A 19,924-nucleotide genomic window follows, 5' to 3' on the forward strand; every position below is an offset into this window, starting at 1 on the left:
GGAGGCTGTTATAGCTCAACTTATTTAGTTGTACTATGTTCTTCATTTGCAAGAAACCGCAAACAACACCAGCAAGAAACATTAACGCCACGCAAACATGGACATTAGAAATGCTAATATGTAACAGCTACACAACATGCACATACCCGGACAAAGCACACAGGCTGCTGGACAGCAACTTAGCACATTAAAATGCAATAACGCCTGAGACTACGCAAAACCTCAGCGTTCACTGATGCATAGTGTATGAATAAAGAAGGAAAGCACTCGTGGAGCTGAATAATTTTTGCCATATTGCGAAGCTCTGGAATATTTATGTGGATCAATATGTGGGAGGTTTGTTAGGTTAGTGGTCACCCATGACCTGTGCAAAGTCTCATGGAGCACATATGTACAGTAAGCACATGTATTGAGATGTACTTACATGACTGTGGGTACGTGTGTGCATATTCAAATACCTTACAGGTCCCAATGCAGCCCACTGGCCTCTCTGGGCGTCCACTCAACCCCAGCTTTTTATTGAAGGCAAGGAAACGGTATGCCTGCAGAAAGACAAACACACACACATTATACAGAGACATAAACTAACACCTTATCAGTAAACTAAACTCTGGAAAAATCTTCCTGCTCTCTGATTTCACATAAGCTACAACCTACATCTTTATCTGCAGTCCCTGCGATCAAATTGGTGACTGAAAATACCACATTTGATTTAAAATGTCATGCAGCACAGTTCTATTCACCATTTAAATGAAAGCGTGGGTCCAATATCTGTCTGTCCCACTGGGACATTTTTTGTTGTTGCAACTCATAAGCTGAAATTACCTCCATATGGCAGAACCACCTACTGATAGTAGCTCTGTGTAAAGCTATGAGACGTGGCGATAATGAAAGGTCCCCGTGCCACCATCAGCAGCATGCTTAGCGGACCCAAGTATACCCATGGGAGCGAGAGCTGATAACACCGTTGTAATGCAGTGCAGGGGCCCACGAGAAGAGACACTGACATCACGCTGAGTTCTCAACAACATCTTTTGGTGTGATAGTTCCCAAAAATGATTTATTCTCGTATTTGGTGATCTGAGTTGCAAAGCCTGTCAATCGCTCTGTTGTTACGTGACACATATACAAGTTATGATGTTAACAGCGGCAGATCTATCCAAAGCTTTGATTAATTTTTATAACAGTTGGTCTTCAATTTCACACTGTTGGGATTTGTTGGCTGACATGACAGCAACCAAAAGATTTTATCAGTTGTAGATAGCTAGCTAATTAGCACTGGCTCTCGACTGGTTGAAGGATTCCTCTGCCATAATCTGCCTTTCTAAAAAATAATTAAGTTAGCGAGTGATGTGGCTTTGGAAATATTGCCTGTTGCTGGGAGCAGTTTGGTTCTTGAAGTTGCGAGAAAGTTCAGTGCCACTGCCATAGGAGAATTGTGCTGTTGGTGGGTATATAATTTATTTATTTTACCCATCACTAGTTTTAATGTTGTGGCTCAATGTTACAAAGGCCTTTTTGAAGAGTTGTATTTAGCCCATGAAAACAGTAACTTCTTAGAATGAAGATTGTGTTACAAACCAGGCGAATACTTGAATGGGATGGACACTTTGTTTATGCTATGGGATATGTAGGATTAAGCATTATTGAAGACTAACACATAAAACAGGAAAAATTAGAATCTTCACTGCTTAGATTTTGACCATTCTCCATCTCATGAAATACCATAACATATCACTGATTGAATTGAAACATCTATCAGCTTTTTTTCTTTGCACTGAACTACAAAATATGACCTTGTTTCTTTACAAATTAAACTAAAGTGAAAATATTTAAAATTATTCTTTTAAAAGACATTCAAAACTTCTTCTTGGATAGATGTTTTTCCCCCTTTGGGTAAATCATCACAGCTCCACTCAATAAAATGATCCAGTTCTATGTTCACATCCAAGATTGATATAGATTGGAGAATGAAAGGGGTCCTTTTTTTTGAGAGTAGGTGTTTTCTGTCTGGTCAATGTGTAATCTCTTCACACTGTAATTCCATCTCTTCCAGCTCTACAGAAGAAGTACTGTGCTGACTTTAATCAAGTCACAAGTCAAGTTTCAAGCCTCAGTCTGGTCCTTCAGTCGCAAGGTGAAAATCCTGAGTCAGTTCTTTAGTACAGAACAAATTTATGAGATGAAAAATGTTAACATCAGCAGTGCGAGTATGTCTGGTGCACAGAGGCCGGAAGAGAGCTTGATATTAATTCTCAATTCCAACATGGTTTGGCTGATGAAGACAGGCAGAGGTCAAATATCACATTTAATTGGTGAACTGATTAAGACTTGTAAGTCAAGTCTGAAGATATAATATACACATAGGCATTATTACGCATTTTGCACTAATTATGGAACTGGAAAACCCAGATCTATAAACAACTAGCAAGTAAAACCAAGATGGATGAGTAAGTTTGCAGGTAATAACTTATTATTATATCCAAAAGGCTCTACAGTTTGTCAAAACAGAACTGAGGAAAAAGGTCACGGCCTCCCCCTCAGCCATCTCTGAAATGCATTTACACACGACAGGAGAGAGAATACAGGAGCCCCAGCCTTTCAGCTTCCCAAGCATTTCTTTGGTGTTTTAGATAAAAGCTTCTTACCACTGAGTTGCCTGCTGACAAAATCCACTGATGCAAAGATGCAAAGAAAAAGAAGGTGGACATTGATTTCTTGCCGCTGCTGGATCGAAGCCCAGTGGTGTGACACAGTCACCACAACTTATCATTTATGTGTGAGGGAGAGAGAGAAATCTGTGTTTGCAGTATTACATTTCTCTTTTGTACGTGGCTCAGTATGAAACCAGTATGAACAACATATGAGCGTGAAATTTAAACACGTTCTGAGTTCTATCATCATGCAGCATCAGTACACAAAGACTCAAATATCAGAGCAGGAAATCTGCCTATCAAGCTTTCCCTGCCGCATTACAACACATCCTAATTGCAATACACAACATCCTCCAAAAGGTGGTGCTCTGCCACTCCTATGTGGTTCCTCACTGCTCTGAAACGCTGGCATTTAATACTAAATGATACAACATTATGTTAAAAAGAGGGAAAAAGTAAAGTTTCATACATATATGCTTATTTATAAAGTAGAAAAATGTTAATTAAAGATTGACTGACTTTGCAAACTATTGCCATAACAGGCAAAGATAAGACCTGGAGGAGAAAACCCAAAGGAGGGTGGAGGAACCTCTGCACCCAGTTCTTCCTGTGTGCAGAATACCAATGACGAACAACAACACGCAGGCAGCCTATCAAAGCATCCTTTCATTCTCTCGCATTTCCACTGACCGAAGCGCAAACAGCAAGACTGACATGTGGAAAATGTAACAAAAAGCTGTATTTCGCATTTCTTCTGTGGGTAAGTGTGAGGATGAGCAATTATTTGCTTACAAAACTTTTTCTTCGGCATAGATATACTCCTCATTTCGACAGGTGCTCAGACAGGAGTTTTTCTGCATATTTTACTATTGCTGGTTTGGTGCCCTGCACAGTGTACATTTAATTGCTGAAGTCAATGCTCACAAAAGATTTAGTTTTGCTGTAGCTGCTGACAACCAGAGAGACTTAAATTAAGCTTACAGGTTGCAGAACAGCTCGAAATAATGTCCGCGATGACATGGGTAGTTTCCACATCTTGCCCAAAAGTCCCTTGGAAATATTATTTTTCACTGAGTTATGGTCGAAGTAATGACACAAAATTGATTACAATTACAATAAAGAAAACAAAAAAACCCTCTTTACATTGACCAACACTTTTTCAGTGTAGATTTACAAAGAGAAATGGATAAGCTATCACAAGCTGATTCTCGATTTTATATTTTTGTCCATTATGACTGTTTAATAGTATTTTACTCACTCGCCGGAGAGTTTTGGTCTTCTAGATCATAGATTACAGAGCCTTCATAAAGACAACAGGTCAAAGCTACTGGGGAATGCATACAGCAGCTTATGATTCAATGCCTTTTTTTCCTCCACTGCATTTCCGTACATGCTGTAAAAGGAGGAGTAACTGTGGGAAGAAGGTTGCTTTCTATAGGCTTTAAAACTGAACAAGCATGAGCACACTGCAGTTTAGTTTTTAGGTCTCTATCGAGACATGTGTTTGACGCAAAGTGTCATCCCCACCCCCAAAACAACAAAATGTATTTTTAATGACCTTTAAGAGCCTCATTGGGATCTTATTTGGAAGGCTTCACAAGCTGGAAAAAATTCAAGAGTAGTCTCATCAAACAAATTGCCATCCTTAGTGAAATCGGCGATGACAATCAGATATGAAACGGCTAAAAGGAAGGCTATTTTTGGAGAAAGCAGTGACATGAAAGAGGATCAGCTTAAGGGTGCATGGGTGGGAATAACACATTTCAAATGTAATTGCCACTCTCCCATCGACAGGCAGCTGTTGTCAACACAATCAAATGGCTGCAAGAAACGAGGTGAGGTGAGCAAATGCAGCCCGCAGCACCAGAGATGGTGATGACTCGGAGATAAACAGATTCTGTCGAGGAAGAAATGTCTGTCTGGGCTTCAGATTTAATATTCAGCACAGTGCCCGCTCTGACTCACAATTGCATATCCATCTGAGAGGCTGAGCGGTGCAGCAGAATGAGGCAGAAGGGAGAGAAGGAAAAAGTAACAGGTATGACAGTTCAAAGGCAGATGATAGACCTGGAGGGGAGAGTTGTTTGGTGTAACGGACATAATGGGGGGCGGGGCAGGATATGGGCCTAGGGTGGAGACTCGGGTTACGGATTCAAATGTGACGAATATTGTGATGGAGGGACAGAAAGCAAAAAGGCCCATGACTACAGAGCTCAAAGAGATGACATGATAGGAGAAAATGGCTGTTTACAGAATGTGGCGTGGAGGATAAACGCCAAGTAACCGACATGACAGATGAGCACCAGCAACTAGGGAGTGACTGAGTGATGGATATGACAGAGGAAAGACAGACAACACAGAGTTGGTAGACTTCAAACAACAGACATGCAGATGAGGAACAGTATCCAGTGGAGAGACAAGGATTTGAGTGATGGATATTATGGGACTGAAGCACAAGTTGCTAGGGAGGTAAGTGCTTGGTGTCATAAATATGACAGTACAAATAGTGTAATCTGCAAAAGATGAAAGGAGCAGAGTGGACGGAATGAAAATAGCAGCTTGTGCTAAACTTGCTACTCAAGCAAGTGACAACGGCTTCACTTTCCTTCCATCTCATCTTTATCTTACAGGAATATTTCCATGTAAAGGGCTCAGTTCCTTGTTCTGAATAACAATCTGCTACTTGCTTTTCTTCTGTGTTTAAAAATATATAAATAAATAAAAAATCTAGACACTGAGCATAAGCTAGACCATCTCACAATCAGTATATTAATTTTGCTCTTTAAATAGCAAGAGTTTTATGACTTTTGTTGCTTAAAGTTATGAAAGTTAAGGTTTGAAGGGATTTAGATTTGCTGAGCAGATTCACTGGTGAATTCAGATTTAATTAAAAGCCATTGAACCTCAACCCCTTTTGTAGTAAAAGCTGATTTATACTGAAGATGACATCAGGGAGTTTTTACATCACACAGGATTTGGACTTTCATTTTCACAACATGCTTGTTTGATTCATAAGAGCAGGATTACTGCTGAAATCAAAGTTACCTTTTTTTTTTTAAAACAATCCTTTTACACAGAAAGATTCATTATCATTTTATTCTATAAAATATCACTTTGCATTGAGAATGTACCTTAGATCAGATAAGAATTACACTGAGGTAAACCGAAGAAAGGAATAGTTCTAGTGGCTTATAATTAAAAAAATGTAGCTGAACCACTAACTGACCTATTATTATTGGGGGTTTTATCGTTCATCACTCGACCTAGTCTCATAATGCTGATGAAAAGGCTTTTTAAGGGTTGTGTTTATCTTTAAATATTTAAATGCGAGATTGAAACAGCTTATAGTGAAACCAATTCAAAATTTTTGACCCATCTAACATACTGTTCTGAAACCAAATTTGGAGACAGCTCTGCTCAATGCATCTCTAGTTTGCCACAGTGAAAGCTACACCATTATGCTGATCAATCAATGTGAACAATGACTGCTCAACTAATAAGTCACTTCAACTACTCTGCAGCCCCGCTGTGACTGATGGGACAATCGAGAGGAAAATCTTAAGAGCAGGAAATCCTGGACTGACAAGCAGATGGACTGACTGAGCCAAGACGTATTGGGGTATTGATAGATGACTGCTGAAATGTAATCTGGCTCACTGCAAGATTGATCTGTGTAGTTGTGTTGGTGGTGGGGTGGCTTCAATAGTCTATCACAGTTTTCCTCCCTCACATTTTCTTCCAATCATTCAAAGCAAACAGGGCTGGGCTTTCTTATTTGAAGATAAGGAAAAGCCCGTAACTCAAGGACAAGTCACTGGCGCTAACTGTGCTAACCGCTAACCTCCAAAGGATCTGCAATCAGTTACATTTCAAGTTTAACGTTGGTAAAATCCATCACTCAAACAGCAACTGTCTAATCATAAAGAATTGCAAATGTACATGGCTAGACTGTAGAATTTTAGACTCATTGTGGATTATAGTTAATTAGTTACTTCTGTGGGCAGTAGTTAGTTTGTCTTCAACCAACTGCCTCATAATGAAGGAGGGAAAAACAAATCACGTTATGAAGAGCCCACTTCTGGACTGACATATGCCCCATGTGAGTGCTGAATTACCACTAATACCACATGATATTAAATACCACATCCAAGTTTGTGTTAAGGAACCTTTTTTTGGTTTCTAATAGTTTAGTTGTAATAGTTTCCCTGACATCATCACTACACAACTAGACAAAAAACCAACAGGAAGCCTCACTGAAAAAGTGTATTTTCAAGTACCGGTATGTTGTTTTCAGTTTGTTACTTGATTAGTTGTTAAAACCTCTTTTCTGACTGTTGTCATTTTTCCAGTGGACATCTAATAGGAATGAGAACACCTCAAACATTCTGAACTACACAAGAGGAGAACATAAACACAGGTCAAAGAGGTGTATGATTTTAAAACGCTTCTAACCAACATGTGACCAACAAGCTTTACCTTGACCAGTTCCTTTTGGGGCCAGATCTGGATGGGCTCCACTTGCTGGGGTGTCTGGGTCTGAATACCATAGGTATTCAAAAACACTTGCAGTCTACAACCACATAGAGAAAAAACATACAATATTATTTTCATGCCATCTCCATCAGCTCCCACAGACCTTTTGTTGAAAAATACATATGAAAAACCCTGATATGCTGAGAGACACAAAAAGCTGGAAATCTAACTGGACAGCAGGATATCTATTCAAATATATGGTTAAAAGACTATGACTAAACAAAAAAATGGAACTCGTTTCTCCTTCAAAAGAAGAAAAAAACTATACCCATGATTCACCTTATTATTATCATTTTTCTTATTTTAAGAATAGATGGAGAGATGCTGTAATCTAATCCTGTCCTCACTTCACTTAAACTGTTGGAGGCCATCTAGCACAGTGCCATTCAACTGAAATTCACCACTGTAAGTTTTTTTAAAAAACGGTTGGACGGTCATAACTAGCATCGTCATTTATATTCCTTGCTCTCTAAGCTGCTGAGATATGCTGACTATAATGGGCCTGCTTCGTGTGGTCACGGGTAACTGTTGAATGATTTATTAATCATTAATGGGATCGTGTCTGCATGTCTTTTGTTCTCAAAATGAGTAACAAGTAACTACATCCTTGGTCTCAGAAGCCTGCATTACCTCCTTTAGCAGAAGTAACTTGGTGACTTGTTCTACATAAGCGTTTGTCCACCAGCCTCCGACACAAGCTTGTTGGCATTGCTGACCACTTTTTCAAGCAAAGGTTTTGTTACATAGGGTTCGGGGTTTTTCATGGATGTACTGCCTCCTTCAAACCAAAAAATTTCCATCGCCATCCTTCACAGCTGGTATGATGGTTTTCTCCAGAAAGCTGTGTTTAATCGCTGCCAAATGTGTCTACTGTTCACTATGCTTCATTCAGGCCAAAGTAAATTATTCTAAAAGGTCTGGTCTACAGCAAAACTGCTGTTTTGCTCTAATTTTCTTTTTTGGACTGTGAAGCCCTTTTTCCTGGCACACCCACATGCAGGTCAAATTTATGCAATCTCTCTTCTGATTGTTGACACGTGTACTTCCAACAGCTGCAAGAGTAGCCTGCATATTCCATTTCCAATTCCAATTTGAGGTTCTTAGAGACTTCTTTTAGCATCGGTCTGTCTGATACTGGCTAGCAAATTCTGGCCAAGTAAATGGCTGCTTTTTCAAATCAATTCCGCTTACAAATGATTTTGTTGACAGTAAAATTATTCATTTAAAAAAAAAAAAAAAAAAAAAAAAAACCTTCCTTAAATCCAAAATGCTGCAGCAAGAGTCCTGACAGGGACTAGAAAGAGAGAGCAGATTTCTCCTGTTTTGGCTTCTCTTCATTGGCTTCCTGTTAAATCCAGAATTGAATTCAAAATCCTGCTCCTCACATACAAGGTCCTAAATAATCAGGCCCCATCTTATCTTAATGACCTTGTAGTACCATATCACCCTATTAGAACACTTGTTCCTAGAGTATTTAAAAGTAGAATGGGAGGCAGAGCCTTCAGTTTTCAGGCCCCTCTTCTGTGGGGATTCCCATGATGCATTGAGTTTTTCCTTGCCAGTCACCTTTCTCACTCACTATGTATTAACAGACCTCTCTGCATTGAATCATATCTGTTATTAATCTCTGTCTCTCTTCCACAGCATGTCTTTTATCCTGTCTTCCTTCTCACCCCAACCACTCGCAGCAGATGGCCCCGCCCCTCCCTGAGCCTGGTTCTGCCGGAGGTTTCTTCCTTTTAAAAGGGAGTTTTTCCTTCCCACTGTCGCCAAAGTGTTTGCTCATAGGGGGTCATTTGATTGTTGGGTTTTTCTCTGTATCTATTATTGTACAATCTACTGTACAATATTAAGCGCCTTGAGGCGACTGCTGTTGTGATTTGGCGCTATATAGATAAAATTGAATTGAATTGAAATCTTTTTTTTAAAAGCTGAATATGTTTTACGACTCTGCAGCTATAAAATCATGTTGAAAATCTGTTGACCTGCAAAACTTTCCCAACAGATTGATGTTTTAAAATCTACAGCCTTGTGAATTTATAGGTGTTAAAGCTGTGGCTGAGTCAAGTGAAATCTAATGAATGGTAATAAATATTATGTCTCTAGATTCATTCTCTTTAAATTAGAACAAATGTAGAATGACTGTTGTAAATATAAAACTAGACGCAAATTATTCATGTATCGAAATGTTACTAATGAGCTTTACTGAGACACAGTATATACAGGAGACATGTTGAAGATGATGCAGGAGACCTGATGGGGACTTGCAAGCAGCAGTAATTGGAGCTACAGGTTAACAAGCTTCACAGAGTCACTTGACCCTGTTTAACACACATACCCACATGCCACACATGTATTTAAGTGTGCTTACACAGGCACATGTGTACTCACACAGACACACACACACACACACACACACACACACACACACACACACACACACACAGACAATGAGAAGAATGACAGATGAGGCAAAGGTCAGCCTGAGCTCCAGCTTTATGAGCTCACCACAATTACGGCACTGACAGAGTTGACTAGGAGTGAGCAGCGGAAAATAACCTCCCTTTATGGTCTGCAACACATTAAGAGAGAGAGACACACACACACATATATATACACACACAGACACACTCACACACAAAAATTACCTCTGGCTCTCAGCTATCAGGGCCACGTGAATCACAATGTCATTCTCTATGGGGCCCTGTGAAAGAGAAAAACAGAGAGATTTACGTGAAGACTACTTTTGCCTACAGGTTGCTAATGAATAACCAGACACAAACGTGAAAAAAAATGTCCTGTCTGACAAATCCAACTATGAAATACGAATTCAGGGAGAACAGGGACCATCCAGTTTGTCGCTCACATTTTTTTAAAGATATATATGTATTTAGCTTTTAGAACTACAACAACTGGTCTTCAGAATTGACTAAAGACTGTCGTGACACAATGGAAATTGTCGGCAAATATTTACACAGACAGTAAATAACTGGATCAAGATTCTTATCACGTTTTAGAATCACTGTTAACATGGACTTTATTGTGTTTTTTTTCCATGATATAGTAGAAATTTGTTCTTTACTGTTTAAGATATTTTTTAAATTTACTTTCTGGCATTGGTGAGCCTTGCAATTTAACATCAATCAACAAAGAAGAAAACTGGAAAACTGAGTGGAAAGTGGCTATAATCGAAATTTACCTCAGTTGCATAGAAGAAAAACAATAACCTGTGTTATTGCTACTTCTAATCTCAAACAATTCAACTGAAAAAGAAAACAACTGATACAGGGGTACCTGTCTGAGAGGAAAGTGCAATGTAATTAGGAAGGTTGAGAGCGACATAGATGGGGGGGGGAAAGGGAGTAAAGATTAGAGAAATGTAATGTTATTACACTAATGTTTTCTCTGCTTAAGTACCCATATGGTGAAATGAAATTACATTAAATGGACACAGTAGTGGAACAGAGGCATTTGATTTTCTCACTGCACAAACACCATCAAGTTTTGTCCCATCCCACGTGCCACTGCCTGCTGTAAGACTCACTAATGTACGCAGATGTGAATTAATCCACAGCTGAATCCACAGCACCAGAATCATACATACTAACATCTGTCAAAAACTATAATCCAAAGTTTGTTTTAGGAAACATTTTTATGTTAAATATCAAACTGAGGGTTTTGGGGGAATATACATAAAAGAAAAACAAAACATATCCTAAACCACTAATACAAATCAGTTCATCAGCAAAGTTAACAGCATCGTAGTATTCTTCATCTCCATTATATTAATCCTTTTCATAGACAGCATGAAGATACACACTGCCAACCTGACCAGAACACAGAAACGTGTCAGTCATGTTGACATCAACAACAATAATAAAAGAAAAAAAGTGACTGAAGAGACGTACAAATTGTCTTTTGTGGAGAACTTATATACTACAAAAAAGGCATAAAGGCACAAAAAATGTTGACAGTTTAAATCTGTACTCATTATCTTCCACAGCACAAGAAGAGACTTTTGAAAGGCTTTTGTAACTTTGCTTTGCATTTGCCAGTAATTTTATTTAAATTTATTATGCATTTACAGGTCTTCGTGACAGTATTCTTTCATATCAAAGTTCACCTTTACATGTCTTTTCCAGTACTTTAACACATGACGGGTTTCTATGTATTCATATGTTTGCAAATCAGTTTTTCTCCATTGCTTTATTTTATCCAATAGTTGACTGTATGCATCTTCATCTGTATATAGGCTTCTCTCTCTGTGTATCCTTCAGTGTCTTTCATCTTTTCATTCTTTATTTGCAGAATTCATTTTCACGATTGTAATTTCGATGTGCACAAACCAATTGTAAGTGGAGCTGATCATCTTTATTGTACATCGACTATTCGGGGCCATTTAGGAAGCAGGCAGCATCTTGTGACTCACAGACGAACCGGCCTTTCATCTCGTTCTCATTGTGATGATACTCGCACTAAAACGGTTACACACTAATACACACATGCAGCAGAACATGGCAGCATGAGCACCGTGCCAGTATGTGTTGATGCTCAGAATCATCGTCAGGGAGAGAATGCAGAGCCAGGGAAACCAACACACAAGTAGGCATTCTCACACACACCCACACACACACACACACGGCTGGGAGCCATTTTGTTTTGTCGATAAGAGCTGGTTTTAGCCAACCATCTCGTTATCGTCAATCAGAGAGCAGAGGGAGAGATGGGGGCGGCTGAGTAGAAAAAAAAAAAAAATACGCCTGAACACAAATCTCTCCAGATTAATAGGGGAGCAATGGGTTCTAAAATGCTGCAATGCAACTCTCTCATTAGCGCTGCTCTCTGAGCTGACAAAGGACTAATTTGGCAAAGGAGACGATGTTGAAATGTATAATGGAGACGCAGCAGATATGTACTCCCGCTCGCTTTCTTTCATAGTCGACACACGACTATGCAACTGCAGCGAGGAAAATGAGATGAGTCTTCAAATGTTTCTTTAAACAACCTTTCAGAGGAACCCTGAAAACATCAATGTAGTGTGACCGGAATGCTTTCAAGGCTGAGGCGAGTGTGGGGGGGGAAAAAAAGACGTGTGGTTTCTCCACAGGGGCTCTAGAAGGTAGTTAACAAACCATACTGGGCCGTGGGTATACCCAGTGGTTAGACCAGCGCAGATCTAAGAGTCCAAAGTCCTTTACGATACTTCAGGGAATTTGATTTTAGATAAATAAATGGAAAAAGAAGACGGAAGAAAAAGAATGGGCTGCATTTAAACCTATGAGCAAATAAATTCTCAAACTTTAACTACTCAGTACAATAAGAAGTTCAGAGACGATATTTCAGAATGTGTTTACTGAGGCAGATTTGATGAAAACAGGTAGGCTGCCTTAATCCAGCCTCACATTGTTTTTAGACACGCATTTGAATATAATTTTGCTTGATTGGAAAAAAGAACCCTTTCTTGTACCACAGTGCCTCCAATTACACAATTAAACCCACATATTACATACCCACAAATACCACAAGTTCACTTAGCTTCTCCCAGGTAACTCTACTGGAAATCGGAAAGGGGACATGAAACGTGAGCTGCATTGCTTCAACATAAAATAACTGCTGGAACTACTCAGCATGAGTATAGTACAGTGCACTGTATCCAAGCGGACACTCCTCCGTTGTGCCAGCATTAAGGATTCAGCTGTTAACAGCTTAAGGATTGCATATAATCAATCAAACTGAGGTAAATTTACTCCGACAAAGCAACCAGAAAATAGAATTACCATGCATAAGACAATTTGCCCTACCATGTCCTCCAGTGAGAGATGTTTGGATAACTCAGAAACTTCAAATTTATACTTCCAAAAACTCAGTGTGGCCTATATGCTATAATAAAATAAAGACCAATGACTACAACAAATATTTTCATTTTAAAGCAAAAATATTGGAAACTAACTAGTATAGGCTCCAGCACCTCACTACTCCAGATTATGAAGCAGACTGCCCAATAAAATCTCTTCACTTTGTTCATGGTTGCTCTAAGCTGTGGTAAGGTTTTTGGTGCTGGTTGCAGTCTTTGGTGCTGATTGTACTGGTTAGTAGAAACACGTTGTTGCGCCCACAATTTGCCTAGGGATCTCTTGCCGATAAAAAAAAAAAAAAAAAAAAAAAAAAAGGTAAAATCAGCTGCTTTGTTTGACTCAAGTAGGGTTTGGCAAGGGCAAACAACTTAAGCACTTAAGTGCTCTGTCATTATTCTTAGTGGAAAATCAAGCATATTTTCAGTGGATGTTGCGATTCAGCAAATTTGTTTGTGATTCCCATGGATAGTATCTTAATATGGAGCTAAGGGTTTGTGGGAGACTGCCCAGTAGAAAGCCCTGCAAGTTGCTTATGAGTTCTTTTTTACTTTATGTGGTATTGTTGGTTTACACCTCAGCAGATCCGTAGTAGTAGAAGCTTAGTAGAAACTGGCTTGGATACCTTGTTGTTAATGTTGAGGAGTTGTAGAGCTAATGTTACAGAAGGTGAAATTTATTACCTTCAGGAAGGGCCAGGCTAGATGTTTGCCATTGCTCCCAATCTTTAAATTAAGATGACAAAACGTTTTGATCCACTATCATTACTTTCAACATAATGGTTCTAAGATGCAGGTAGGTCCTTATTGTGGCAGGGTAATTAATTTAAATTAGCACACAACAAAATTATTAGCTGATGTTAGCTGTTGAGTCTAGTAGCAGCTTAAGAGCTGCGCGCTAGTGGCAAATAAATCTAAATAGGAGAGTTAAGTTCAAATGCACTTTGATGAGGCAAATTCAAACAGTGCCCCAAGTAAATAGTTAATATCATTTTATCAACTGGATGCATAAACAAATTGCTAAGAATGCAAGAGCAGTGTAAAGGTAGACTTGTATTAATTCTTAAACACTAAGATATTTTAAAGTTATAAACTGCTGTGACTTTATGAAAACTTATTTACAAAGAGAGCAGCAGAGAGCAGCAGGATCTGCACATGCCCTCTAGTTCACAGCAGTATACGTTTCCCATGCCAAATTTAAGCACTCTTATAATATTGCTGTATTCTTATAAATGCATAACAACACGATGTCAAACATGTTGTGCCAGAGGGAAATCCAGCTCAGCAGGCCAGATCACAGAATACTTAAATACTGTTTACAAGAGGGCAAGTGGGCAGTGGCAGAAAACTCTGAGTTACCACTGGAGAAGTCATGGACTAAGATTTAGGAGCAAATAGAAATGGAAACCAAGAATATATCATCAGCGGAGGCATCTGGATAGCAATGATTAATTAAATCATTTGAATACCGCTGGAGTGCCTCCAAGTTCCTCAACTGAATTGATATGGAAATGTGATTATTTTATTCATGAATTAAGTAGATGAAAGCTAAAACAATGCAGTGAAGTCCTCAATATTAACTCGAGATGCCTTAGAGGTGGATCCAGAGTGCTTAAAAAAAAGCACTCTGGATGTCTGTTGTTACCAAAGAAACTTTACAGCATTCTAGTTGGACAGTAATTACAAACACTGGCCGACCACTTCTAAATATAGAAACGAATGTTCCCATTTGGAGAACTCAGCTCAATTTGGTTGGGCTTAATCGAGTTGCATTTATTGAGGCTTAATAAACAGTCAATCAAAAAAATCACTAAACTCACAAGAATTACTGTGTAGTGCACACTTTTGCTACACTAGCTAAATGAACCTAGTATTTAGGTTTTCGGGGTGTATTTCCCTTCAACCCCAAAAAACCTCAAGTAAGTAGTGTTTCAAATAATGGTTTCCAAAATGAGATAAACAAGAAGTAATGCATTCATAGTCTAATTTCTTGACCTATTTGAACTGCAGATGCTCGCGCTTCAGAAAAATTGGACTGCTTCTACAGAGGAAGCATACTATTGGGGGAAAAAAGGTAAAACAAACAGGGAACTGGAATATAAAAGTGCTTAAAAAACTCCCGGAGAGGAGGGACACAGTCAGGGAGCTTGTTTGTTTTGTTTCTGTCTAATAATACTGTCTATTTCAAATGTGTGTATAGAATGAATAGAACAACCTCAGGCACTTCGCTGTGACAGAAAGAACACACAGTTTTGTTTACCTGTGTGTGGACTGATAAACACACAATCACTAATGAAAGAGGCGCATTAGTAAATAGAGATGGCACACATCTGTCACACAAACCAAACAAATTAGAATAAATAACTCCACAAAAGAGTAGACACAGAATCCTAGAAAGACTGAGGAGAGATACATATACTGCATGGGAAGGATTTTCAGAAATACTCTACATAAGCTGCTTGAAAGTGGCTACAGCCTACACTGCTGTTGGATACTTGTGATTATAAAATACAGATGAAAAGTTACAGATTACGATACTGAGGTGGATTCCAGAAAAATGCACAACCTGGCTGCTAAAGACAGCATGAAACCACAATGCACGCAGACAAGGAAGTGGTAAAAGGAAAATAAAGAAGTGCTGAAATGGAACATGCTGTTAAGTGCTATAGTATATCTTCAGCTGCCGGGTGGACTGGCAGTAGTCTGCAGCAGGCCTGGATGCTGCGTGCTGCCCCTCAGAGATACGGCCTCGCTAAATTTGACAAAGTGAAAAGCCATTTGCCAGAGAGCGCTGCTGTGAGTCCCCGCAGAATAGAAATGAATTTCAGCTCCGCTTCATTTGACTTTTCCCCCAAAATTAAAAGCACTGAGTTGTGACACAAGATGAAAAGTGCATCTCAGATCTTTCACTTTTTACTTCTTTTTTTTTTACTTCTTTCCCATCTTTTCATTTTTTCTTTGGTACTTTTCAGTCTTTTATTTCATCCTGCTTATATATTTCTACTTTATTTCATTTTTTTGTATCATTCTACTTTTCCTTACTTCTAGTCTTTTTTTTCTGAATTTCCGTATTTTTCTTCTGCTTCTGTTCTTCCTTCCTTCTGTCTTTACATCCATTTGCCTTTTTTTGCGTCCTCCATTCAAATCTTTCTTCCTCTCTTTAGTTTTTTTTTTTCCTATTTCCACTGATTTTTACCTTCCATAATTCAATCTCGATGTTTTGCTCTCCATCTGTTTTTCCTTTCTTTGGAGCTCTGTTTTTCCCATCCTTCCAGTGTTCCGTATCTTATTCCTTTGGAATAAGATAGTAAAGAAGAAAAGAAAGGTCAAGGAAGGCTCCTTGACCTTTCTTTTCTTCCTTCCATTTATTCGTGGCTCGTGGGTGATCGTGGCACAAGAGTTGGGAGTTCGCCTTGTAATCGGAAGGTTGCCGGTTCGAGCCCCGGCTTGGACAGTCTCGGTCGTTCTGTCCTTGGGCAAGACACTTCACCCGTTGCCTACTGGTGGTGGTCAGAGGGCCCGGTGGCGCCAGTGTCCGGCAGCCTCGCCTCTGTCAGTGCGCCCCAGGGTGGCTGTGGCTACATTGTAGCTTGCCATCACCAGTGTGTGAATGTGTGTGTGAATGGGTGGATGACAGGTTGTGTAAAGCGCTTTGGGGTCCTTAGGGACTAGAAAAGCGCTATACAAATACAGGCCATTTACCATTTACCATTCCATCTTCCTCATATAGCTCCTCCATTTCTGCTGTTTGCCTTCCAATTCCCCATTCTTTCTTTTCCAACTCTTCCTTCCTTCTGATTCACTGTTGTGGCTCAAGAGTTGGCAGTTCGCCTTGTAATCGGAAGGTTGCCGGTTCGAGCCCCGGCTCTGACAGTCTCGGTAGTTGTGTCCTTGGGCAAGACACTTCACCAGTTGCCTACTGGTGGTGGTCAGAGGGCCCGGTGGCGCCAGTGTCCGGCAGCCTCGCCTCTGTCAGTGCGCCCCAGGGCAGCTACAATGTAGCTGCCATCATCAGTGTGTGAATGTGTGTGTGGATGGGTGGATGATTGTGTATAGTGTAAAGCGCTTTGGGGTCCTTAGGACCAAGCAAAGCGCTATACAAATACAGACCAATAACCATTTACCATTTCTTCTCTCCTTCATTATTGTAACTTTTTTTGTCGCTGCTTTTTTTGTCGCTGATTCTGACATTCTCACTACTGGTTTTCATTCCTCTCACTCTCTCAGTCTTGCTGTCACTCAGGTTGTCTCACAAGCCAGAAGTGAATCGGCTACAAACAAACAGCTTTTCACAAATCTCAGAGGTTTCTGTCAACACACTCCTGTCAGTAACACAATCAAAACTCAGCTACTTTCAAACACTGGAAATAACTTGAAGCAGTAGCAGATTTACTTGCACAGCTGCAAATCGGGTTGTCACAAAGCATCACTATTTCTGATTAATGTTGTGTGCTGAACTTCCACTCCTATTCTTCCCTTTAATTTCTCTTCCTACTTAGAGAAGCTGGCTGCCCAATTTGACCAAAAGAGTCAGTTTATTATGACAGGGCTACAGTTTAGTCGCTGGTTGGGCATATTTGAAACCAAAAGATATTAGTTGTGGGCAGGAGATGGACTGAAAAGAGAAAAAAAATGTTCTGGTGATGTAAACCTAGAATTTATAGCTGTTTTCATTTGCCTATAACATACAGTGACTTATGAGGATATTTATTGATTGACACGATGTTTTCCTCAAGCCTCAGTCTATATAAAATTTATATAAAACTTTAAGAGTAAAAAAAAAAAACACCTCTGCTGAACCAAATGATGTGACGCTATTTCAAGGTCAGATCCCTCCCAGTGTGTCGGCTGGCAAAGCGCAGCACGAGGGAGGCAGCCTCAAGCGAGCATCACATCACAAAGGAACAAAACATTCAAAGGCTTCCATAAAGTTAAAAAGCAAGCAATGGAATTTATCCACCACCCCAAAAAAAAGAAAGAAAAACTATCTGAATGGAATATAATCCCTTCTTTTCATGCCCCTACACAGACGAATGACTCCAGGCTCTGTATCGTCCTCGGGAAGTTGGTCTCTGTGCAGCTCTGAGATTCATATTTTGATGAGAGAATTTCAAAGTGTCAGGGGTTTTAGCAGAAATATGTGGGGCGGGGTGGGGGCATAAAAGTAATGCTAAGTCATTTTCAATCCAGCGTCTGGGAAAGAGAAATGTCTCCTGTGTACATTTTTAAAGTTGGATCATTTCAAAAGGTCATCTAGTGGTAATAACGATGAGACCATGACAAGAATGTGAGGTGAACACAAGAGAAGGAAGAGGAGTTGATGAGGCGAGAGTTTGATTTAGGGAAATGTTTTTCAGTCTGACAATGTGGCGGAAAAAGAAACCAGCAGGCCTGTAGAGAGAAAGACTGACAAAAAGAGAGAGGGAGGAAAACAGATGGAGTGAAGGAGGGTGGAGTCACCTCCACAGAGGAGAACCAAGTGAAGAATTCAATTGCATGCTGCTGGCCACTATAATTGCAAAGGCGCACTGACTGAGAAAGCGATACATTGTTCCTCAGCTCAGAAATATTATCCTCCGCCGGAGGAATCCTTATGAGTGAAGGAAAAAAAATCAATTGATATTAAAGGTGAGCCGTGGTGTGAGCTACAGGAGCCTCTGCTTGTCATAGCAGCCCCGTTTGATATCATGCCTGAAGAGCCAGGGAGGCTGGGGAAGATAAGTGGCCTGATTACCACTGCCTGTACGTGTGCAGAGGAGCATAATGAAATGAGTGCCGCATTGAATAAAGAAATATACATGCAGCCACATATGAAGATCAAACTCCTGTCGGTGACACGTTGTCTCAGAGTTAAGCGCGCAATGTTTGTCTTTCTCCGTTTCGTGTGAATGCAATTCTAGATAATGCCTTAACCTTCCATCCCCTTTGCAAGTCATTAAAAGAAAGCAAAAAACAAAACGTGAACACAAACTAGCAAATCCTGCCAGCATGCGTTATTCTAAATGAGTTCTAATGCACACACGCAGGCCGACAATGACCCTGGAAACACAAATATGTTCCCAGTCGCTGTGCCAGGCTCCACTCAGATGTCCACACAAAAGACAGACAACAGCGTACACGCATAATTACAAACTTTGGGAACAGATGGGCATTTTGGTTTCTAATGTGTGCTGTTTTTAATCGCTTCCACACACACACACACACACACACACACACACACACACACACAAGCTCTAAAATGCTTGACAAACAGAATACACTGCTGTGCCTGTCACCAGATGAGCAGAGCATAAATGCAAACAAGATAAATATAAACTAGATCCAATCATTTAGACATATGCGAGAGCCAAGGTGAAGTCAGAGGAATCTGCAATCATTAAAAATCTTAAAGCATGCACAGCTGTTCTTATGCATGCCAGCAAAGGTAAAGTGCCAAGGTCACTACGGGAGCTGCAGTCTGTGTTCTGTGTACCTTCAAATGCGTACACAGGATGCCGCTGTCACAGATGACAAACTGTAAACATCCAGTCACATTCCTAATATCATGTTATACTGGTACAACGTCTGTAGGCATTCATAAAGAATTAATGCTGCTTTTCAAAAATTATGATACCAGTGTCCTCTAGGGAATTGCTTTTAAAGGAAACCCACAGGTTAGGATAAAAGACAGTCTGATGATTTACTGAATATATTTCTACATTATAAAAGAAAAATGTGACAGTGATTTTAAGTAAAACTGAGCTTCTAAAGTTTAAACTTCTTCAGCAGGCGTGTTACTAATGAACTGTTTAGGTGACATTTCTTGGTCTCAAAGGATATTCAATACACTTTTAGGAGTTTATCTGGTAGTGGCAACAGATGCAATGTGGCTGTGTTTTAATTGCTT

The 19,924-nt window shown here is 39.8% G+C and overlaps 1 protein-coding gene across 4 annotated transcripts in view; it reads right to left on the reverse strand.

The window, feature by feature from the left end:
• Positions 1-19,924, reverse strand: part of phkb (phosphorylase kinase, beta) — a 107,429-nt gene that overhangs the window by 14,993 nt on the left and 72,512 nt on the right. For all 4 annotated transcript variants that reach the window (XM_082523269.1, XM_082523267.1, XM_082523268.1 and 1 more), the window contains 3 exons: positions 9,836-9,891; positions 7,131-7,224; positions 459-542 (listed from right to left, as the gene is read on the reverse strand). In XM_082523269.1, coding sequence (XP_082379395.1) covers positions 459-542; positions 7,131-7,224; positions 9,836-9,891 — 234 coding nt within the window. The remainder of the gene's footprint in view (positions 1-458; positions 543-7,130; positions 7,225-9,835; positions 9,892-19,924) is intronic.

The sequence above is a fragment of the Aulonocara stuartgranti genome, assembly GCF_965226115.1.
Source record: "Aulonocara stuartgranti genome assembly, chromosome: 1".
NCBI classification, from domain to species: domain Eukaryota; kingdom Metazoa; phylum Chordata; class Actinopteri; order Cichliformes; family Cichlidae; genus Aulonocara; species Aulonocara stuartgranti.